Source organism: Echeneis naucrates, chromosome 15, assembly GCF_900963305.1.
Source record: "Echeneis naucrates chromosome 15, fEcheNa1.1, whole genome shotgun sequence".
NCBI classification, from domain to species: domain Eukaryota; kingdom Metazoa; phylum Chordata; class Actinopteri; order Carangiformes; family Echeneidae; genus Echeneis; species Echeneis naucrates.
The window spans coordinates 11093134-11118041 of NC_042525.1; the positions used below are offsets into that span (position 1 = coordinate 11093134).

General features: G+C 40.1%; 1 protein-coding gene across 1 annotated transcript in view; it reads right to left on the reverse strand.

The window, feature by feature from the left end:
- Window positions 1-24607, reverse strand: part of LOC115055053 (VPS10 domain-containing receptor SorCS1-like) — a 43632-nt gene extending 19025 nt beyond the window's left edge. Inside the window, exons 1-9 of the mRNA XM_029520456.1 lie at window positions 23966-24607; window positions 10317-10384; window positions 8806-8905; window positions 8425-8583; window positions 7027-7100; window positions 3570-3634; window positions 2893-3011; window positions 2470-2559; window positions 1394-1573 (exon numbers count right to left, since the gene is read on the reverse strand). Coding sequence (XP_029376316.1) covers window positions 1394-1573; window positions 2470-2559; window positions 2893-3011; window positions 3570-3634; window positions 7027-7100; window positions 8425-8583; window positions 8806-8905; window positions 10317-10384; window positions 23966-24607 — 1497 coding nt within the window. The remainder of the gene's footprint in view (window positions 1-1393; window positions 1574-2469; window positions 2560-2892; window positions 3012-3569; window positions 3635-7026; window positions 7101-8424; window positions 8584-8805; window positions 8906-10316; window positions 10385-23965) is intronic.
- Window positions 24608-24908: the final 301 nt, after the last annotated feature.

Consider the following 24908-nt stretch of genomic DNA (forward strand, 5'->3'; position numbering starts at 1 on the left):
AAGTGATAGTTTTTCTGACAGGGAGCACTATTTTGGACCATCTGTGGGACTCTGCAGAATCAAAACAACATATGGTGCAGCCCTGAGATATTTCTTCTTCTTTGTATTTATGTGCACAGAGATGGAGACTCGCACATGCAGCTACCACTTCAGTTACTATCTCTCTTTCATTTGAAGAGAACAAATCTTTGTCAAATGCAGAATAGCCATTTCATATTGTCTGCCAGTCTGTCAGCGCAGCTAAATAGGTCCGGGCGTACAATGTGTGTGGAGGTCAGTGAGAGGTGAGACTAACGACCGCTGATGGCTATTTTAGGTGCGTAACAGTGTGAGGCTTTTACTGCTGGCCGCCAGATGAAGGTAATCTAGAGTGATGCATACATGGGCAGCGACTGCAACCTCATAGTACATCTGTCAACATAGATATAATGTGTGCAGAGGACAAGTTAAAGCTGCTATTTCCCCAGCATTGTGTCTGTGGGGTGTAAGTGACACCAGAATTTGCTAAACTTGAGAGACACTCAGATGCTGCAGCGTATAATGCAGCAGCACCAACATCTGCTCCATTATGGACGTTCATGACCTCTGGGTGCAGGTTTCATTTGATGAAAACGAAACAGAAAATGAAGAATAGCCCTATTGAAAGGTTTTAGGCTGTCTGTCGGCACTTTACTTGTCAGAGCCAGAGTCTGTTTTACTGTCAGAGAGCTCTCAAAGCAGGAATTAAAAATTTCACTTGCTTTTAGACAAACACTTTTTGTTTTTCATGCTCTCCCCATGGTAACTGTTTATCTAAGTCACTCAACAGCATCATGACAAACAGACACCATTTGTCTTTATGACCCCATATTAGCAGCCTGTTGACAACCAATAGACACTGGTGGGGGGGGGGGGGGGGGGGGGATTCATGATGCAGTACATAAAATTTCCAAAAATAACAGCATGCATTTATTCTGTTCAAAACTCCAGGTTAGAGACTCATATAATCAGTTTGTACTGATTTAATAGCTAATTCTCACATTTCAGTAACAGAGCAAATATTTAGCATTTTTTTCTTGATGAATTATTTTAATATTTAATAAATTATTAAAATAGCTTCAAAATGGATTTGATTGGTGAATAATCTCCTTTCTTAGTGCAGCACCAATTACAAGTCAAATAAATTTTGTTGTGTGCACCAATATAGAAAATATAGATACACAAAAGTAGAGTAACTACAAAATAAGAAAAATGATTTCACATGTATGGATATCTGCAGTCTATAACTGCGCAAATTAGTTACTTGCACACAACGTATTGTCCTAAAAACTGCAGGAGTCACAAAACCAGGTTAGGTACTTTGGTTGGCCGAGCTCGACATGGAATGATCTGGAACAGCACCGTGGCCGCCTACCTCATACAGATCTATCATGATGTTGCCCTCCGGACCTCCACTGCTTACAGCATTCTCCAGCATCAGGGTGAACAGCAGTCCTCTGGACTCGGACATGTACAAGTTGTACGAATCATTCTGGTGCCAGTCCTGAATTGCTGCCACCACCTGGTTATCGTCTGTGCTGATTATCTGCAAATCCTAAATAGATGACACTCATGAGTCGTTGAGTGGATTAGTCAACTAAACAGTCAACAAGGTTTGAAGAAGCAGTTTTGTCTGCAAAAGTGGGTGACTCTGAATAGCAGCGTGCACAATAATTGCTATGGAGCTTGAGCTGGAAGCCAGCAATTCGTCACTTCTTGAATTCATTCAGTCAGGATCAGTAGCGATCAGACCTCAGGCACTTCTTGCAACGCACTAAGAATGAGGACAGGCTCCAATTAATTTTACTGCATCCCTTTCCCAGATTGAGGGGAGATAGGGTGTGTGTGTCCTTCAATGAAATTTTGACAGTATACATGGTTGGATGGACGATTGTAGAGATTGATCGAAATGACACTTTGGGTACTAAATCTCTCCTGTTGTTATGACAGGATCTCCCAAACCTGCGAGCCAGCCTGCTGTGCCTTTAGCAAATGGAAATTAGTGCACAACAGTTTTTTTGTGCGAATGCAAATGTATTTTTTGACTTCAAAAAGTTCCTTTGGAGTTCTGGGGAACACAGAGTGTGCAACTCCAGATTCATTTCTTAAGTAAATATCTGGTGTACAGACACGAGGGGAGCTGATTAAAAACTAGGAATGGGTCTTAAATAAACATAAGATCTAAAGATATAATTATGCATAACAGAATCAATTTTCAGAAGGATAATATTGTGGAGAAAACAATTTAATGGATTTGTCAGCAAACATTATGACTAACTGGGAACAAATGTACTTAAAATCGTTTGAAAAATAAACCCACAGTAAGTCATCATGGCACCAAGGAATAGCCTGAAGGAATAAATAGTTGGTTCCACAGAAAAATTAATGCTGGGCTTGTAGCACTGCATGTGCTCTACTCACCAAATGCTGTAGCCTGTCTAGCAGCCTTACCTTTGGCAGAGTGTACTTAGGAAGCTTCATCGGGTAGAAAGCATTTCTTTTATAGGACACATAATGGACAGACTTGCCACCTATTGGCACCTAGAAAAGCAATATAATGCAATTTGCAGTTCATCAGATTTCAGGTGAATATTAATAAACGTTCACTGTGTACACTGATGGCTACCTGCATGTATCCAACAGCTTAAACCCCAATCAAAACTGGCAATTAAGTTGTTGTGTATTATGACATGAGTGCAGTTCGGAATATAATACAGAGCACCTTGATTTCAGTTTCCTGCCATCCGTTACGAGGATAATGGCCCTTTTTAGTTAATGAAAAACATGACTGTACATTAAGATACGATTGAATGCAGTGATTTTACAGCTTTTAATTGTCTTTTAATGAAGCCAGACCTTGCCATAAAAACCCACCTGGATGAAAACATATTCATCCTGAACCACCAGGGAATTGGGGATGATAAATCCAGGGAAAGGCTTGCCTTTGTTTCCATCGGAGCAGTTCTGAAGTTTACAAGTTATGTACTGTGACCCTGTGGGTAAGCAAGAAATCAGTGCTAATAACATGACAGAAAGAAGAAGAAGAAGAAAAAAAAAAACAACCTTCTGCAGTCCACTATCAAGCGTTGGTATAGCTTGGGCTGATCATATTAAGTGAGCCACTGAGGCAAAATTCGGGATGCTTTATATTCCTCATTCTCACTAATAGATAAAGTAGAGAGAGCTGTCCCAGTGCGTTAGCATCAGCCAAATGAGGCGGTCTCCCCAGGGACAGGGCATTAACACACGAGGCCTTATGGAAGAGCCCCATCTCTGTACTGTGGCCAAGAAAATAGCCAAGTCATAGCCTGGCCTTTAAAAAATGAATTAGCTCAACCGTATGAAGAGGTTCCATACAGCCAGGTCGGATGAAGAAGGGAGTATTATCACGGACGGCTCAAAAAGATGTGACCACCCACCAATATTCTGAATTAAGATGTAGGAGGTACAAGCAAATGTTAGAGAAGTTTGGTAAGCGCTCTTGTTTCAACACGTCTTGTTGAAGACAAACATGCACAGTGGATATGATTCATCATAACATTATTACTCACGTCCATTAGAGACACTGATCTCCAGATGAATCATTCCTTGCTCTTTATCTAAACCCAATCTGGACCTGTAACATCATGACAGACATAACATCTATTAAACATCACAGTAATACTTACAGACAAGCATAATAATTAACAGTGGCATCATGTACATTATTAACAACATCCTTTACCTACAGGGCTTGTGGCCCTGTCAAATGAAGCAACATCTTGTTTGTTTCTCCTCATCCCTGCTTAAGTATGGCCTGACAAAAAAAAAAAAATGAGCAGCGCTTGTAAACATCAGTTGCTCAACGAAAAGACAGAGTTTTCTCTCTCAGACAGTTCTTTTTTTCTGATGCATTATATATAAAAGGCAGCCTCCACAATTCATTCTACATCAAAGAAATAGTTAGAGCACAGGTTTAACTATTTCTTAGCTGAGTTAAACTGAGTTTCACGATGAGTTTGCATCGTGAAATATTTACTGTACATATGTCTAAAAGCAACATGCAAACTCAGAGATCAGCTGTCATTAAATGCAACAACCAAAAACTGCCAGACACAAGTCATGTGTCATCAGCTGAACTGACAAAATGAGTAACAGCTTGTCAATATATTATATTACAGAAAAACTGTCCTTTACACATCTGCCACTGCACATTTCTGTAGTATGTGGTAAGGTCTGTATTCACTTCGATACTTTGAACTTCTCTTGTTACTCATCTCACAATCAGATGTCTTAATATGGCACTGAGGAAAAATGCTTAGTCAACTTTATACTGTTATCCTGAATAAATAACAAAGAAATTTGGAAAGACTGTTCACATTAAATGGATGTGGCTTACAGCGGGTGATGGGAGCTAAGAGATAGAGCTGGGATATTTATTGTTCTTGCTACAGCTATAACAAAGCAACCTTGACTATAAACATTGACCTGATGGACATTTGAACTGGACCGCTCTTTATGGGAAAGGTGTACTTTTCCATTTCTTTCCCGTTTAATAGAGATTCTTCATAGTACTTGTTATGTACGTGACAAGAGTGACCACTTGTTATATTAATAGCAGCTGTTGTGACACAAGATGGGTTTCTTCTCATTTTCCATACTGTGTCTGAACTATAATATAAAAAGCCCCCCATCCTGCTTCCCTCAGCACTTTGTAATTGCCTCACAGCTCCATCTCTTTTAATGGACTTTCTGTCAAACACTTCATCCAATTCTATCAGTGAGCAGCAGCCATTGCTCTAAAATAAACCCCTGCAACGTTACACGGCGTTCGCCCATAATGAACACAGCACTATTTCTGCCTGACCAAGGTGTTTTTGTAAATCTTGTTTGTCAGATTTTCTTTCGATGTAATTAGTAGTGCAACAAGAGATGAAAACATATATATATATATATAGTCTTCACACTTGAATTTTGGGATGCTGCTAAAGAGATCTGAAATCGCAATACATTCCCCAATTCGACATATTGATTCAAAGTGTAAATAATGATTGGATATATATGGTATGCATTGTAAACTGGAAAGTGTAAGTTCATAGAGAAGATGTGTGAAATAACAACCCTGATTTATGGAGGTGAATTTTATTTAATTTATTTATTATTATTTCAAGCTGCAGTGTAATCATGGATCATAACGCTCTGCGCGAATTGTTCCTGATAAGAAATACATGGCTCAAAACTAAATTATAGCTGCTGTGTCAAGCTTAGCCAAAGAGATCTATGTGCGCAGTAGAGCTCAGGTACATTAACATTAGCGACAGAGAAAGGGCTTTGTTATGTGGCTTAGGTGAGGCTGAGAATGAGGTACATTTTGTGCTTTATTGCTCATTATGCTGTGATTTAAGGGCTACAATTCTGTGCAAGTCTGATGAGCTCTGCTGGGAGGATGATGGTGAAAACCTTGAGTTTTTTGTGTCATATTTTATGAGTGGTGAATCAGACAGAAGTTCTTTGTTTGCAGTGTAATACACTATTGAAGAACACACGCTCCTGTATCACTGTAAAGTTAACCCAATGTTTCCCACGGCTACTTTGGTGGATAAGTCAGGTAAGAATAATTAGCACAAACTGGAGCATGATTACTTTCCACTTTCTCTGCAAGAAATCAGTGTCATACATCCGTGTTCCTTTGAGGATAAAAATATCTGCCTCATTAAACAACAGACAGCCTTTGTGCTTTGTTTTGTCTAATATCTACTTAGTCATCACCTCTTCCCTCAAGTGATTTTAATTTACGTTAGTATTATTAGTATTTCCCACACTAGGGCAAAAAAAGAAAAAAAGAAAAACTTATATCCCTCCACTGCAGGTCACTCCTTCATTAATCCATGGCTCTTTTTTAAAATTCCCTAGATAACAAGGTGAGAACGATTCTATAGCCAACAACTATTAAAAAAAATTGTAAATCAAGGATTTATCCTGGGCCTTAATCCCTGTACCAGTATTAAATCACTAATAACACGAAAACACTGGAGGAGACACCCAGAAGAAATGAAAATGATTAATGTTCAGATGCCATTTGATTTGTGACACTATCCCAGAAATATTCCAGGAGCAGACTGCAGTCAACACATCTAACTTTACTCTTTGTGTGTAAACTAGAAGCTTAGAGCAATACATAAGAAAAAAACAAAAACAAAGAAAACATAGTCTGGTTTGGAATTCAGTAATAAAAGCAGGGAGACTGAAATCTGCAGCAACGCTTTCTTTTTTATTCTGGACATTTAAAAAAGACCTGATTTTATCACAGCCACACTGTACGCATTGCAATCAGAGTTTCCTCTTTTCTTTGTTTTGCTCTCCTGGTTGACGGCGTGTGCACATTAGTGTATGCACACTGCGCTAATTGGTGCATGTGAGCCCCTCCCTGTTGATCATCATTTACATTTCTATCATCACCCAAGGCCTCCACGCCGCATGTGAGATGGTTCAGTTGAGTAAACAGCTCACTCTGTAAATTGAAAGCGATCTTCCAGAGTTCCCTCCACTAAAGAAAGCACGTTGTTCAGGCTAGAACGGTTCTGCCAAAGACAGAGATAATACTAGTGCGCCGTTGGATTGGCCATGGAGACCTCCAGCTCAAATCTTGGTCAACCTGGACTGTCAGCTTCCTCAGCGCAGCTGCTCCCAGCAAATAAGTGCAACGCTCAAAAACTTGGACCAGTCCAGCAGCTCTAACTTAACTCAGAACTGGCTTTTCATTGCACCTTAATGGCTACAGCTTTAGGTGACAGTTTGTATGTGTAACCATTAGCACTGCCAGCCGTGCTGTGGAGGATATCACAGTTTAATAGTGTAGACCAATAGCTGTGTCTGTGTCCTCTGTTGGCTGTCATGCACACACACTTAGTTGTGTTTCTAGTTGCATTTAGTGGCCACTTTCACTGAGGCAGACAAAGCATTAGTTATGGCCTGAGATGCTGGTCTGTTGGCTCTGATGTCTGTTTGCAGAGTGATTGATGATCTCACCAGTAGAATCTGTTGGGCACAACGCTGTCATGGACAAGCTGCCATCTCCTCCCAAACTCAACAGAGACATAGAGCTGGAAATGAGAGGAAGGCATTAACCAAATGAGATACGGTGTAAAGAATAATTTCCCAAATCAGAATATCCAAGAGAACAGTATTCAGACAAATGTAAAGCTGTACTATCATGCAGCTGTGATCAATGTTATAGATTTTGTGGCGTCGATATGTTGACGTTCTTTTGAATATTCTGCTGCTGACTAAATACTTAATGCACGAATGCATCAGTGATTAAAAAAAATGCTGAATGCATTTTTTTATGAACTAACAATAACATTGGAAATAAAATGAAGGTGTCTCTTTACAGTAACTCAACAGAATTTAAGATTAACTGGCTTCCCCCTTTAACTGTCATTGTATCTAACAAGAATTCAGAAGACCTGTCATGTCTCACTATAATGATCAAGCAGGCAGTATCTTAAGATGAGGGCTTCCTAATGCTAAGAAACATTATCATGACTTTTCCAAAAATGTGCGACTTTTAAAAGACACAACAGACAGTCATTAAATGTAAAATGAGTCAAGGCTGAGATTAATTTCAGTCTAGCAGCAATAAAAAGAAAGAAAAACCTGATGAAATTCAGCTTGGGAGATCTAGCAGACGTACAGAATGACTTGAAAGCAAACTTCTCTAAAGCATCTTTATTTTGACCTGTCGATGGCTTTCAGCTAAGCTTTTATCTTACTCCCTGCACCATTTATTTCACTTCTCAGACCTTGACTTTTCTTCTCTCTAAAAATCAAGTCTTCCAAAAGCAGACTGTGGAGGCCGGTTTGATAGCTAAGGTGTTGAGTGAAGTAGACAGCAGGATTCTCACAAAGAGTAATGAAGGGGGTGCGTTTTTATGCTTGGTATTGTGTGTGTCCATGTGTGTGTGCGTGCGTGTGTGTGAGGTTGAAAATTGTTTAGGTGGGTCCTCCTTGTTAACCTTCCCCTGTGCTGTCTCGGGTGCATCCATTCAGACCTTACTACTTGTTTAGAGGAGCAGGTCATCAGCTGCTTCAGCTATTCTGGCAACAACAACCTTGACTTAAGCGCTAAATGTCTCTGCATATGAAGACCATGTCCTTAAAAAGCTAACCGCTATTATCAAAATGAATGCTTTTGTCCGTGACAGCAACCTGTGTTTTGTCTCATTTTAAAGAGATATTAGTTGTGGTGCAACCAAAAAGGCATCTAATATATAATTTAACAGGAGAGAGAATCTGACAGGGCCTGTGCACCGAGTGTGTGTAAACTACACACCACAACCCCTGTTTCCATCCAGAGATTTTGTTTTTCCTGTCACATTTCCCTGTTTTATTCCAGCTATTTCATGCCACCTGACAACTCCACACTACCTTTTGGTCGTGGCTGTAAGCCAAAATCCAGTCCTCCTGCTCCGGGTGAAAAAGCAGACTGAGGATATCAAAGGCTAAGCTGTGTTTCTGATAGGACGCCCCCTCGTCAAGGCTAATGAGCAGGCTGCTCTCCACCTCTGGGTCGGTCAGTAACATGATCTGAGACGAGACGAGAAAGGAGGAAATCAGCAGCTCACCTTGACAGAATCCATTCCACAAAGCCGAGCTGTGCTTGTGCAGGGTTTTGCTCGTAGCACACACATTGTGCAGAATCCTGCAGGACTTTTATGGAGTGAAAATGACAATAACTCACAGCAATAAACATTGACAGATTGAATTAACATAGGCCAGACTTTTCATAACATGCAATAGGAAACCTACCTTTCTTTTGTTGTTCGGACTTACGTACAAGTAGCTCAGTATGGTCTTTGGCCCAACTTTCTCATTAAGTTTCTCATATGTGGTCCCATAATCAGTTGACCTAAAATTCAATTATAGGATGGAGGGAAATAGGTTGCGGTAGAAAGTAAAGGGGAACCAAACAACACCTAGTAGTTATGATGCTGACGGTATCATTAAGCATATCAGGCAGGCAGAAAATTGCAACAGCAGTAGTCATGAGGCAATTTGCTAGATGGATGGAGATTTTTTTAATTATCAAAATAAACAAGAATATCCTGTGTGGCATGCACGGAGAGAGGATGAGCTATCATTATTATTATTATCACCATTATTATTATAAATGTTGTTGATGCTTTGGGGTAAAAATGTAATTCAAAGGTTCATGATTTTCATGTTTTATAAATCAAATGGGGGGTTTTTGGACTTTCAGGCTCTAGGCTAAAAAGTAAAAAATAAAAAAAAAATTTGGAAACCAGAGATATATGTGGCCATATTGATTTTCCTGTAGAAGGTGGATTTCATTCTCCACGTTTGTTCACTGTCACCAAAATAGATATCAGTCTCAGTTGCTGGGTGACATTTCAGAAACAACTAACCATGAAATGTTTTATATTGCAATATATTTATATAATGCATTTGGGAAATATGGAGACTTTATTTTTTATTTAGCCCTTGCGTAATGATAATGTTGACTTTACTTCATCTTTCTTTGGTGCCTCACAGAACACATTGTTGTATATGTAAAAAGAAATTTTTATAGTAAATCATCTTCTTTTATGATGACTTTATTAAAATCAATGCATGGAAGAATATTGAAGTCGTAACTCCCTGTTTTGCCACAAACTGCGACTGCGACGAAGTCACCCTAAATCAAAACTGTTGTAATTACACCAAATGGAATATTTCATGTTTTTGATTTTATGCATTCAGTTGTATGTTTATTAGGAATACTTACTAATGAAACACCTAATAAATCATTTCAAGATGTTGGGTTTCTGTTGAAACTGTGTTTAGGTTAAATCAACTTTATGATCTGATCATTTTAGAGTCTGCAATTTGTGCTGCTGTTGAACTGCACTAAATTACAGTAAGATGGGTGTCTGTTGCTGAGCCCCGCCTCATTGATTCGAATGGGGCGGACAAAATGGCAGCGTAAAAAGCAGTGTTGTTCCGCAGCAGCACAAACACACACACCGAAACAAATACATATATATATATATATATTATGTAAGCTTTATACATGTATGCCCAACAGAAATCCAAATACATTAAGAATTTCCCATGAGGTAATTCAAAATTCAGATCGTTCACATTATTAGGATAAATTATCAAGCTGGCAAAACAATGTTAAGGATGTTCTTGAGATATTAAAGAGGATTCTTCAGACGCAAACAAAGGAACAATGGGGTTCCTTACACAACTGATGATTTTAGCTGCAGCTTATATATTCCTGTGCATATAAAGTAATAAATGCAGAAAGGAGACCTTACCTCCATAAAGAACTCTCTGTTACTCTGCCTGAGTTGAAGTCGTAGTATTTTGTCAACATGAGGATCACCTACGAAACAAATCAAACACATCACTAGTTTGGATAGAGTATATCAATTGTGCCACAAATGCATCAACAAAAGAGCCAAGCGGTCCGTGCAACACATCCTTTAAAGTCCCAGACAGGTTTTATTAAAACACAAACAAAGCTCAGATGTATGTCAGCCCACTGTCTTATTCCTTGTACAGATAAACCTTGCTTATTTTCCCACCACATGTATATGCTAAAATGCTTTTTAAGACTAGCAGCAAATGCCACTACAGGTGAGCTACGAGCAAATGAATAAATCAGTCAGCACTCTAATTCATTCTCGGCACTGAGATATAGATCTCATAAATATTATGGACATCTTCTTGAGAAGGATCGTAAAAAGTGTCGTAGTCATATGTGGTTCACAATACGTAGGCCTTTACCTAATACGCACGAAAAGCCGTCGATTTCAAGATCACTTGTAAATTACTTCAAATGTCAACTGATGGTTTGCTGTGTTCATTTCTATTTGCCTCTGTCTAATGAGTAAATTTAAGAACCTAAATCAAAGCCAGCGTTAGAATATGTGTGTAATTAATGATGCATGAAATTATGTTAAGATACATCTACAGTTACTTAAGTAAAATAATGGGTGATATAATAACTTTAGCCCTCAAAAAAGCCCTTTTCTGCAGAGTCATGTCTTTGAAACAAGAAACAGTTTCAACAGTCCATGATGCAAAAAAAAAAAAAAAGCTCTTCATATTGTGCCCTTCACCCTTCACGCAAATGAATCCTTCAAGCAATGGCCTCCCTGCACTCTGCAAACATAAAACCTGCAGATCATACAGCTCTCTTGGGAAGCTTTTCTTAGCTACACTCCAATTATTAAGGGTTACGAGTGGTTGAGGTGACATTCACTACGACAAGACAGAATTCCATCATGTAAACAAGTTTTTTCTTTTGTTCTTTGTTAAACCCTTTGCTCACACAGTTTGCAGAAATCCAATGAGCTGTCATGTTCCAGGCTTTTGCTCCAAACAAGTCAATCCTCCTCATAACTGCAAAAATAAAAGCCTTTTCAAACCTAAATGCTTCAGTGGAACTCAACTGCCACATACGGCATGCATGCTGCGTTCACACATCCAGGTCACTTATGGACAATCCACTCCAGCTCCGAGCTGGAATAACAACATTTCATAAGCATCACAGTTCTCGAAATACTTCCCTCATTAAACACCACCAAAACACAACAACACCAGTCATCTAGCTTTGCATCTTAGATATAACTCTTGACCCTGAATCACTATCTGAGTCTTTCACAAGATGTCAATTCAAAGGAACAGAACCTCCACAGTTATCGATGCAGATGGATCCTTTCAAAAACTGCATGATGAAAAATGAGAAACTTAAAGCGATTTCCTGTAGCAACAATCAAACAATTATTGGAATGGCTGCTGGTTAATTCGCTGTGCCAGCAACACCAACTATTCTCGGTTACATTAATTGTCTTAAGTGTTTCACATATATCATTAATGCCCTTTGGGTTATCCTGCTCCATATATCCTTTTTTATATATGTGTGTATACATATTGCTAATATTAGAACATGTACCACACTGTAAAAGCACCGTTCTCTCATGGAAAGAAACTCTTATTGTTAATAATGCAATTAATTTCAAACTTACTGTTTTGGTTGCTGCTAATTATCTGCCCTCTTTAGAATGAGCTGACTAAGAAACCTCTGACTCCTCTGTTACTTTGTGCTGAATGTATGAAATGCTTAATATAAGGGGTAGTTCAGAGATAATCCAGAGAGCTTGTTATTACTGTGGTAGAAACTGTCCAGACTGGTTTACAGAGATTAATGGTCTTGTGATAAAATGGCCTTTATACCCTCCAAAACTCATACCCTCATGGATGCTGTTATACACAATAAAACAACCCGCAGCAGTCTGGAAATTAGGGCAAATTAGACCATACCCCGCCCTCACCCCCCGCCAGCCCCTCCTTCTGGATGGCAATTAACTTTATGCATTTACTTGGGAAAGATCCAAGATTACAGTCTGATGTAATTTGTATCCACCTTATTGCCGGCTGGAAACGTTTCCCGTGTTGCGAGGAATGTTGAAGGTGACGCTCTGGCTCCAGTCAGCGCATTACTTCGTTAATACAATATTCACTTTGTAGGTTTTTCTATGTGAAACAGGTGTTTGAAGCTCAGCATGCCATAAAAGACATTAAACTGCTTTCAGAGCTCACCGGACGAAGGCTTTTTTTTGACCATACACCGGATAATGGCACACCTTAAATAATAATGCCACGTGTATTAGCATATTTTTTTCTCTTTGAATTTCCACAAGGGTGTCATATTTCACGTCAGCTGCTGTGTAGCACATTGCCCATTAGACTGCAGTAGAACCAACGTATCTCCAAACTGGATTACTTGACATTCAAGAGCAAGCAAATTGATTTTTCAACCTGTAATCCTTTGTAAACCTTAAACCTTGGAGGTAAATGGACTGGGATGAATTTGATCATTATGTTAGAATGAACGGAGGCTTAATGGCAACTTAAAGGGTTTAAGGTGAAGAGATTACCAGTGTGAAGTAAATGGATTGTATGAAGGGGAGAAGAGGTGGGATAGAGGCATCAAAAAAGCAGAAGGCAGAGATTTTGTTATTGAATGATGAACAAATGAAAAGAGCGACAGCGCACACACATTACAATTCCTTCCCACTCTCACCAACCCGTTGATCCAGCCTTATCAGCTGTTGGAATTAAGTTGCCTCATCAATAAAACTGTCATCATGTTTGGCCACAGCAATTAAACAGATGGATGACTCTATAAACGCAATTGTTACGGGAGTTACTGACTGGAATATTAATATTAAAGACAAATATGGCATATGAGAAAAATGGCCACATCTATAAGATGTGTGCTCAGTGTATGTACCGCCCCCCCCCCTTTTTTTTTCTTGCGTGAATCACTTTTTGACAATTTCAAATCATCTGTTTTCCTTAAATCTACATTAGAAGATGTTGTTGGCAGAGCTGTAAACAACTGTGACATATTGTCACCTTATATGCTGCGACTTGGAGTCATGTGTGCGCCCACTCAATGATTTTAAGTTCAATACTGACTCTCTGTTTGGCTCCACCAACCCACAGAGCTGAGGGAATCGGCAGAATTGGCCGACAGTTCTTTGTGCGCGCATTTCTCTGAACAACACCTCTCACAAACAAGTAGTCACACGATGCATCGTGGATATGAGAGAAGCGATTATAGCAGCTTTAATTAAGCAGATGGTTAGATGGTGGAGTTGCATGGTTTGCAGGACGTCAAAATTTTGCGTGATGGTGATGTTGAAAGTAGTGATAACTGGTGACACTGTCGCAGCTAAAACAAAGGAGTTGGGAGGAGAAAGGTGAGAACACCTGTCTGCAACACCACAGAAGTGTTAACAGCGTGGCAGCACGCAAGAGATAAAAAAGCTGTATAGATTGCAAATTCAAGGACCCCAGTGGCTGGTGTGGCATAAAGTATGAAACTCAATAAAACCACCCGACTTTAAATAGCATCATTTAACACTCGTAATAAAGACAGAGTTGTCTATTTTCATTATATTGTTTACAGCAACAAAAGCCTGCGGGAGAGCACATCCTCGTATACATCAATACCACCTCAGTGTGACACATAATGTACAGAGGCTTTTGTCTGCCACATCAATTTCTATCAGTTCATTAACAAAGGCAACATTTCCTCATAGACCAGATGTTGTGCTGAAGCTAGGTTGTTTGAAGTCAGAGTTGTGGGCTCTCCCATGGATGGGAGGTCACCGACATTATAAATTATAAAGTAACTTCCCAATTTCACTTTGCACAAAATAAACTATGGCTGTCCTGATAAAACCTGGTATATACTGTAGTAATGGTAAGAGTAAAATCACAGCTTTGGAGATGACATTGAACTATTTACAGTTATTTTTTGAACACGATCAAAATAAGAATGATTGTTTTTTTAAAATGTAGTTATTGGATGGATGAAGTTCAGCTTTAGTGCGACTGATGGCAACATTACAGTAACTTTGCAAATGGTAATGAGATTGATCAGCGAACATCAAACCAGCATCTTAAACAGACATTGAGCAGACACTCCCTGTGACAGCTATGGCTTCCAAGCGGAACAGCAAGTGTCTGACTTTATTGGACTTTTCACATTGAGACAACGACCTTGTGTGAGAGTAGCATCTCGGTTGATAAGTCAAGTGAAACGGCTTCCTTCTTCTCTGGGCTTATACTCCCGCATCATTTGCTTCTTAGACATAAATGAAAGCCCAGGCAAGTTCAGCAGCTATACTCGGCTACAGCAGCCTGCTGAGCCTGGAAGCTTCAGTGTGCATGAGTAGGGGGTCTGATCAATGGAAGCAAGATTAGACAGCAAGTGGGTAGGTTTTCCAACCCAACCAAGAAGTTGCGCCCACTGTGCTTCCATGTCTCCTTTTCTTCTTTTTCTTTTTTTATTTCTTCTTTTTTTTTTTGCCTTTCATTTTGAAACTTCCTCTAACTCTACAGCCTTCTGAAATTCACAAGTGCAGAGTGACAAAGGAAAAGACTAACATGCTGACAAACCAACAGCTCCCTGGACTTTCTTTTAATACTGCACACTTACTTTGGCATCAATAAAGTAAAACAGCTGATCGTGACAAATATGCTGGGGAAGGACTTCTCTCATCCATATGGCTTATTAGATTTATCCACAGTGTTTAAACCTCCTCTTTTGCCAAAATGCATAACTATAAATCAAAAAAAAAAAAAAAAAAAAAAAAGCTCAGTGAGTGAATGAAAGCTGTGGTTTTGAATTAGACTCTTTTCTTGTAGCAGCCAGATGGTGTAACTCATATGAATGAGTATTGAGGGTGGCCACTCTAAAATGGAAAAAAAAAAGACTTTCCAATCCATAGATGAGGCAATGATGCAGTATTATACTGTATTAACTCACCAAGCAGCTGAGAAGTTTAAAAATACATTCTGTTATATTGTTATTACAGTCCTGATAGCTTTCACAACATTATCTCATGAAGAAATGCGTGAAAGGGATTGTTTGCTTATCAACTGCAGAAAAGATTATTCTGAAGCTTTAGCAGCTGCACATGAGACAACAGAGAGCCACGTTGACCACTGCCAAAGCACACACACCAAAAATATGAACCTGCACAACACAAGTTTTATTAAAGACACCCAAAAGTGCAGACACAAAAGTCTGGGACAAAAACAAAAAAGAGGTAGGATCTCATTATGCATTATCCCAGCCAAATTAGCTTTTTCCTGATATAAGATAGTTTTCTGATTTGTGGGGAATTTCCACTCTTTTAGGCAGCACTCGGTGGAGAAGAAGGGGAATGAGGGTGGGGGGGGGGGGGGGGGGGCGGATGCAGCCTGTTGATAAAAAAAAAAACACTGCAGGATTTGAAGGCATTAGAGAACCTCACCACAGGAAGGCTTGGTGGCTTGGCAGAGCTGAACTGAGCCTGCCAGGAGTTTTTGTGCAGTGCCACATGCTGAGCTTTAAGAACCAGCCCCGCTGTTTATCCATGCAATGTAAGCAACGCCACATTCACAAATATGTCGCTCAAAATAAATTCTTTGTCTTTAGTTGTCTTGGGCTAAAGCAGGTTGATGGAATTCTCAGCGCTATGTATTTCATGAATTTATTTATGTTTCTTTAGCAGGATGTGCAATGTTCACTCTGAAACAAAGCCACAGCAATAACCACCACACACGCACACACACACACACACCTCCACCGCCTGTCCATCAAAGAGGGGAGCTGATGGAGGTCCATGCTGACAGCATTGGCCACAGGGTTGCCTAAGCATGTCACCAAAGCTGTATGCAAGCAACTGCATGTATCAGTGTCCAAAACAGGGCTGCTTGTCATGGTATGCTGAGGATGCAGGGCCCGGGTGGGGTGGGGGGCAGTTAAGACAAAAAGCTGATATGGCATTGAGAATTGTTCTTGATATATCGACTGAGTATATTCTCTGAGTGTCTCCATCCTCCCTCCTAAGATACGACACAGAGAGCCAGAGCTGAACAGGTCGAATAAATGCCATGATCGCTTTAACAGTCAGCTGAATTAGATATTGCTGTAATAGGGCAAGCTGCAATAACTGGTGTAATGGTCTGCTATAGGGCTGGGGAAATAAGAATCTGTGAGATTACTACACTGGGACAAATACAAGCAGAAAAAAAATTTAAAGTCATCTTAAGAATGATAAAATGGAGTGCCCAAAGCTTGTTAAGGTGTGGAAGCTGAGCAATCATCGTGATTTTTGCTCAAAAAAAAAAAAAGGACACATGCAATTGAGAGAGATACGTTATCAAAGTGGCTCTAGTGTGTTTGCTTACAAGAGATATTTGTGATGGAAAAAGCAATATATTATTATTAATAAACTGATAAGTTGAGTCGTTTAGCATCCTTTCGGTTAACTATTTCTGCCTGTGCACCTTCCTTTACATTTTACGCATTCATGTCACACTTCCTCTGTGTATACTGCCTCCATACCAACACTGTTCAAAGGGGCCTCTAATCTTTGAAAGGAATAGTTTAATAATTTGGGAACTAAGGTTATTTGCCTTCTTCTCGACTTAGATGAAAAGATCAATAACACTCTGATGTCTCGCTTTCATCTTTGGCTTGTTTTGTTTTTGCCGTTCCCAACTCAGCAAACACCAATATTTGCACAGAATACTGTAATTTTATTTCAGCCAATTTTGCCGTGAGTTAAAGATCTAGCATTTAATTTTTTTTGGGCCAGACTGCTTCAGCAACACTGCGTGCATTAAATAAAATGTCACTGAGTGAGCCGCTGAGTGATGAACTAACAACATCAGTCAGCCAAATGCGCATGTGACTGAGAGATAAGGTTGCACTGTTGATCAGCCAGTCGAGTGTTGGAGTTTCCCTAATGGTTGTTGCTCTTTTAAAATGATTTCTGAGCGAGAAAGAAGCATTTCAAACAAGAAAATAGCTTTTTAAAACAAACCTGGCCAACTTCACATTGTGGACACAGACCAGCATTACCCCACGAGCTTGTGATTTTTATCCTGACTGATAAATTTAGATGTTAGGATGAGCAAAAATACAGCACGGCATTAGTCTTAAACTCACGTGTGTGTTGATGTTGTCAGACAGCGTTGCACATATAAAATCTGGGTTTTAGCAGCAGCTAGAAATGACTTGCTGGTTCACATGCCTTTTAGTCACCATTTCATTGCCTGACAACAGAAACTGAAAAAATATAATCGAGAACAGCTTCTTTGGGAATTCAGCTGTACTGAAATACTTTATATGTGAGCACAGAGAGCAGTAAACTGATGAAGAGATAAAATCAACACAAGGCAGAATGCAAATATCATACAATGCAGTCCATCATATATATTCAGATCTGACCCAGGCTTGCTCATATATTTTTTAATAAAATGTATTATACATTTATGTTGTTCTTTCAGTACGGCTAGTGTTCGACCTAAAATAACATGGGTGTGTTTCTACACTGCAGTTGAATAATACTTTTGGCAGATGTACTATGCTCACTGGGACTCGAGAACTTTTTGTTCAGTGCTATCTCTGGCAAAAAAAAGAAAGAAAGAAAGAAAGAAAGAAGCCTGCATGTCACAGAGGAAGAAGACAAAACTTTCAACCTCAAAATGCTGCAGTTTTCTGTTTGCAGTATACTTTAAGTCTTACTTTATTATAGCTACTCTGAATACCCTTGGACTGCATATTTAAGTAACAATCCGCCCATCTTACCTTGACTGACTCATCTCTGAAATTTGCTTAACGTTCAGTTTACTTTAATTGTTTTGACATACGTACTATAATTTCAATTACCTTTCGAGTACTTTTATTAAATTGACATTAAATAAAATTACAATAAATTAATTTTGAAGTAAGACAGATTTATCCTGAATAATCCCCAATCTGTTCTTATTTAATTCATCATTCACCTCTGTTTGCCTCTGAGAAATGACATTTGTGCTGAAAAACTTAACCATCTCTGCATCATTATCTTTGATGGACTTGAATAAAACTGTTATTATTCCAGTATAATAAGATATGGGTTGGCATTGAATGGATAGAAGTGCTACTCTGTTCATCAATGCTGAAGAACATGAAGGAAAATTTTAAAGCGGAACAGAAGAATGCCAATGAATACAATATTCTATCCACTGTTCGGTCAGCGATTCATAAAAGCAACTGCGATTCAGAGGAAACTCCTGACAGTATACCTGGCTCGGCTCCTGTTCGCAGAGACGGATGAGAAAATCAACGAAGAGATCAATGAAGCCAATGAGGAGAAGCTACATGCCAGGCTATCAAGCACAAGCTGCGTGGAGAGGAGGACGCCCTCAACTAGAAAATGGTGCAGCTGAAAATACGACAAAACGCTGACTTGAGTACCCATGAACAAGGAATAAATATTCAATGGCTGTAAGATGGGTGAGACATTTCAAGATTTGAGCTGCTCCTCAAGCCAGAAAAAAATATGTTTTCCCATGAGTGGAAAGCTTTTTCCCCAAAGATGGAGAAAGTAAACAAATATTCTGAACACGTAAGGTTTTTAGAAGCAAGGAGCTGATTATTCATCCAGAAAGTCCAGCAATGGCCATTTGGGTGTTTGTCCCTAACCTCTGAGACAATATAGGACGTTATGGAAAGGTCACAGTATCACAGTATCTTTGATGGGTTGACTTATTCATTCATTCATTCATTCATCTTCTACTGCTTATCCGTTTCCGGATCACGGAAGGTGTTGGGGCCAATCCCAGCTCACTCTGGGTCCCCCTGGACAGGTCAGCAGACCATCACAGGGCCAATACACAGAGACAGACAGAGACCAACAACCACTCACACTCACACTCAGAGTCACCAGTTAACCCAAACATGATGTGTTTGGATGGTGGAAGGAAACTGGAGTACCTGGAGAAAACTATGCAGGCACGGGGAGAACATGCAAACTCTGCACAGAAAGGCCCCGGGCCGGGAACCGATCCCATGACCTTCTCATTGCGGGGCGCCTTATTCATTCAAACCTACTTAAAAACTTCCAATTATCTTTTTTACAGGAGTATATAGAGACCATTTGGGTCTGAATGTAAAAAAATATTAGAACCTCTTTTTATCAAGAGATGGAGACTCAATAGAAAGCATTACATAAAGTAAAACCATTTTTATGGGACAAAAATTTCAAGAAGTGACCTGGAATCCATCAAGGTCTTCATCATTGTGGCCCCAAGGTAAAAAAAAAAATCCTCAAACTCACTCCATCATGCTTCTGAACACAACTGACACACAAGTACCTTTTTTTTACAGCAAAATATCTATCACTTGTGATATCTCGTAAATAATAGCGTGGGCTTGTGTGCATATGAGTGTTCATTCTGAGGAGAATTTTTATCACCATTATACGCTTAGCATTTAAAACAGCTGGATGAGGTGCAAAACAAAATAGGACAGATGTGTTCAAGGTCATGGGGGGAGAGTCTGTCCCAGCATGCACTGGCCAAGACACTTTGACAACCTCACTGGGCTAACACAGAATGACAAACACATTCACACCTAGGGGCAATTCAGATTTTCTGATTCAACTTACTTGCGTGTCTTTGGACTGTGAGAGGAATCTAGAGCACCTGAATAAAACCCATTTTAGCAAAAGGAAATCGTGGCAAGCAGAGCTAAAGCACTCTCAAAAGATGATGTTTAAACTAATTGACATATATCATTCATTCATATTAATGTAAATGCAGTACATGGAACCTAATCCTAAAATGTACAACTGAGCTACTGGAACAGAATTCAACTGGAGTAATATTACTCATCAGACAACTTGAGGATTAGGGTCTGATTCTCACCCATAACTCATCAGAACTGCTTTTCGTTTTTGAACGAATTGGAATTCTGGTTGCCTGTGTTGCATCTTTAGCAGTTCCACAGTCTGCTTTCCCACATTGATGCTGTCAAAACACTGAAATCAGCTTGTTTGAACATAATTAGAGTAGAACATTGCCTGTGGTGGCTATTGTAATTTTGACTGAGACTTGATTGAAATAAAGCTGAAGTTCACAGGGAAACATAGAAATTTACTGCCGAAAAATCTTGATTCACTTTTGGACAACATGTGAATACATTTACTGGGAGTTCAATGCTTACATTTAGAGCCAGGATCAAAGTCATGACATGATTGATCTGTACAGTGGGGCCAAAGGAGGAACGTGGTTTGGCAGCGCAGAAAGGTTGTGTAGCACCTTGTGCAGCAAGTTAATGCAACTAATACAAATTCAAATCGAATACTCACATTTTTAATAGCTTGTTGAAGCCAAATATTGAATTTAAAATACAAGATTAGCTAACTTTATGTAAAACACCAAATTCAAAAGGGCATTGTTGCATATTTATAGGCCTTTAGATTTCCACTTGCAAAACATGTTTTGCTTTTCGCTACCTGCTCACAAAGGCCCAATGGATATTTCTCAGCCTTGCAAGATGAATGAAATCATTTATATACTGGCTCCTTTAGGTGAACCAGTCAAAGCCATGGCAGCTGGAATCCACATGTAGAATATCTTCCAAGGAATACTGTAGGCTCACTTGTTTCAATATTAACTTGCATGATCTTTCTTTGTTGTCAAACCCTTGATGCATGCCAATTAATTACTGCAGTAAAATAGTTTTCACCCAGTGAGAGGGTACTTGTTATTGAAATGTTTCTCACCACAGACAACAACCACATCAATGAGTGTGGTAGCAGCACATGGTCTGAGTGTTTGTTTGCATTTCCCTTGGTTTTCATGTTGTTTGAAAAGCTTATGCGACGTCACAGCTCAGTTTCCAAACTGCTGTAATTGGACAAATGATAAAAGAAGTGCAAGATCCACCAATGAGACCTCAGCTACAAATTAACCACTGAATGAATTCTCAAATTGGACACAAAACTAAGCAAACACAGACAACATGGTACACAGGCTTTATGTGCAAATTGGGTGGCGTCCTGTAGGCGTAAGCCAATTATAAGGTGGCAGAATTAGCGGAAAAATACATCATAAGCCACACTTCTTGGTACTCGACTGAGAAGTTGTATGGCAAACTCTACATATTAGGAAAACACAGCAACACAATCTGATTTACATGAGCAAGCCTGAGGAAATACTGCATGTATTAACATAAGAAGCATTCACCAGTCCTCAAAATCCTCTTTTCTATCCTTGGCCAGTGTATCTACAACCTGAAACCTCTTTGAGATCGTCTCATAGTTAAAGAAGCAGATTACAGTCATTATGGCGTAACTGTCTGGACGAAAGGTTTTAACTTCCGAGCAGAGAAAAAAAAACTAACTTTGAAATAGATTCATACTTTAAATAGATCTTTAATAAAGTGCACCAGTTGGAGGAGCTGCAAGTTTCCTTGTTGGCCACCTGTCCTGCACCTACGCACTGAGAGAGGGTGTGGCATTTGGCAGAGGTGTGAACGCACATACACATAAAATTGTGAGTGGGCGGGATGAGACTCAGCACCATCAGGAGGTCAATTTCTCAAACCAGGACTAAAAAGTTTGTCATGCAAGTGTGAAAAAGATTATGACATATCAGGGTGATCATGGCTTGAATCAAAGACAACCGAGTGGAGATTCGATATAGGATAATGGACCACAACGATTACGACGTTAGCTGCCACAATGAAATTTCCTGGTACTCCTTCTCAAATGACAATAAAGCTTCTTCTTCAATGAACACAACTTTAATTTTCCCAAATATGTGCTATCACAATGGACTTCATATTAATGGTGTACTCATGGCTGGCTGATCCTTACACAGTACCTTCAGTCAATCACCACTATTAAAGTTTGTGAAGGTCAAGCATTATGAATGAAAACTGGCAGAAGCAAGTACATTGACCAGGAAATAACATTGAATATTGAATTACCACTTGAAACCACACATTCATGAAAATCTGCACAGATTAAATAAGATAAGAGTGTTTATTTTCATTAATAAAATTCAAAGGGGCCTGTAGGCAGACTCAGTTACCTTCAGACAAAGCCAAGCTAGCTACTTCTTGTCTGTCTGCGATGTTATTTACTTTTAGAAAAATGTAAATACGTGTAAACAAATGTTAAACCTTAAAAAAAAAAAACCACACAACTAGACTTCAGATCTTCATTGGTTAGTGTCAGTTTTTCTAGATTAGTTTTGCTTTTAACTTTTATTTTTCTGCTCTTTTTGATCATTAAAAGTCAACTTTGATTCATTTTTGTTATTTCAGAAATAGCTATATTTCAGCTTAGGCACGATATGATCAGCATTCTTTCGACTGAAACAGCATGCCAAAAAGCTAAAGCAAGCTTCGATCTGAAGTGCAACACATTTCAGTGATGTCGATGTGTCTCTCCAGGGACTCTGGACGGACACAAGAAAAAGAGGCAGCATATGCATGTGGGTTTAGCTAAGCTTGACTTGACTCCAAGAATCTTTTAGAATTGATTTTAAAGCCTCTTTGCTTGTAGCCAACATAAAGCTCTAAATGGATGAGCTTACATTGCAAACTCCTTGTTGTTTTAAGTGCCTTCAGGGTCACATCTTCAGGTCTCTGGGCTGTTAGAAGTTCACGTCTGGAGACCAGAGATATTTTCTTTGTCCCTAAATTGTAGAAATCCCATTAACACAAAAAACGCTTAAAACCTTCCTAGTTTTCCACTAGTCAGTGAACTTTTTTATTTCTCTGTCAATAGAATAAATATTGTATTGTATTATGGTGCCATTTCAGGTTACGACCTCCACTGTAAAACATTTCAAGTTGCATGCTCCAGGTTTCTACCTGCATAATGACCACTTTCATCCTTCAGCAGCTGTGAGTTTTCAGGCGTGCTGCATCTTAACCTATATATTTGGGAACACGGTGCCTCAGTCAGTGAGCTGTATGTGAAACCTTTTGAAGCATCACCCATTGCTCTACTTTTGTGAAAAGCAGATATAAATATCGAGGAAGAAGATAGGTAGGCTTATTGATCTCATTAGCAAAAAATGGGTCTGTAGCCACCTGCCAAAACCAGTGATTTGGCAAAGGACTCCATGTGCCTTTGTGTGTGTGTGTGTGTGTGTGTGTGTGTGTGTGTGTGTGTGTGTGTGTGTGTGAATAAGTGAATAAAAGGGCGAGAGAATGACAAAGGGAAAAGATATTACTATATAACATTCAATTAGACACTCAATAAAAACGGTAAATGTATATAATTCTGCATTTGATTTATTATTTTAGTTTTTTTTTACGTATGTATATATGTATTTATTTATTTATTTTCAGGTAAGCTAATCAGTAGAGAAAAGCATGGAGAGAGACAGAGAGAGAGAAAGTGTGTGTGTGTGTGTGTGTGTGTGTGTGTGTGTGTGTGTCGAAGGGGGACAGCAAAAAGACACAAAGGACTGACTCCCTAAACTCAGCAGCTTCTAATGTAATGAGTCCAGCTCGGCCCTTCACAATCAGATTTAGAGCATGAGAGTGAAAAGTGACCACACTGCGTCAAAACAGCTCCGTGCGTAAAACTGGAACACATCAGATACTTACGCTGCTGTTCTGGCCGGACCAGTGCACCATGGCCTGGTTATGAGCCGTGTCGCCGCTCAGCGCAAATGTCGAACTTGTGAGCTGAAATTCGTCCGGGTCCGAAAGCGAAGCCTCCTCCCCGCCGTCGGCGCTGAATCCGGACCAGGTCTCTGCGCTCCTCCGCGCTCGCCTCCAACTGGTCGCATCCTGGTCAGAGTCCACCGTCACGTCAGCCTCAGCGTCTCCACAGGAGCTGTTGCTTCGGACGCTTTTGGAAAAGGGGGCAGACGCGCGAGAAGGCGCTTTGCGCGGGGAAAGTTTTTCCTGGCTGTTTAACGCGTCCTTCTGCAGGCAGCTCGTTTTATTTCCCCGGCTGCGCGGCTCTACTTTGGACCAACTTTCTACCGGGGCGGCTAATCCCGCAGTGTTGTCCCTTTGCTCTCCGGCGGCGGACGAGCCCTCCTTAAATCCAACTCCTAATTCTTCTGGTGCATCTCCAAAAGCGGCCGAGACTTCCCGGGGAAACGCGGTGACCGGCGGCGGCTGGCAGGAGGGAATGCACCTGACCTCCGCCTTCGTTCCGCCCAGGATGGAAGTTAGGCTCAAAAACCAAATCCACTCAGAGAAAAGGAGAAAAAGGCAGTAACCGAAGCGCGTCTCCATTCTGCGTTAATTCCGACTCGGGCCGTGTTACAGACGCATCCTGTTCGCTCCCGGGCGGCTGTCTGTCATCACCTGCTGGAGCGGAGTCCGTTAATGCGCCGTGAAGAGGTGCGGCAGCAGCAGCAGCGGCGGCGGCGGAGCGCGGACGAGTCTGCTCCAAAGTCTACTGATGCAAACGATGCATCAGAGGAGGAGCTGGAGGCTGAATCCAGAGCGGGGAGAGGGGAGAGGGGCCCATACCCCCGCATCTTCTCAACCTGGAGGAGGGGGAGGAAAAAAAAAAAAAAAACAACTGGGTGTA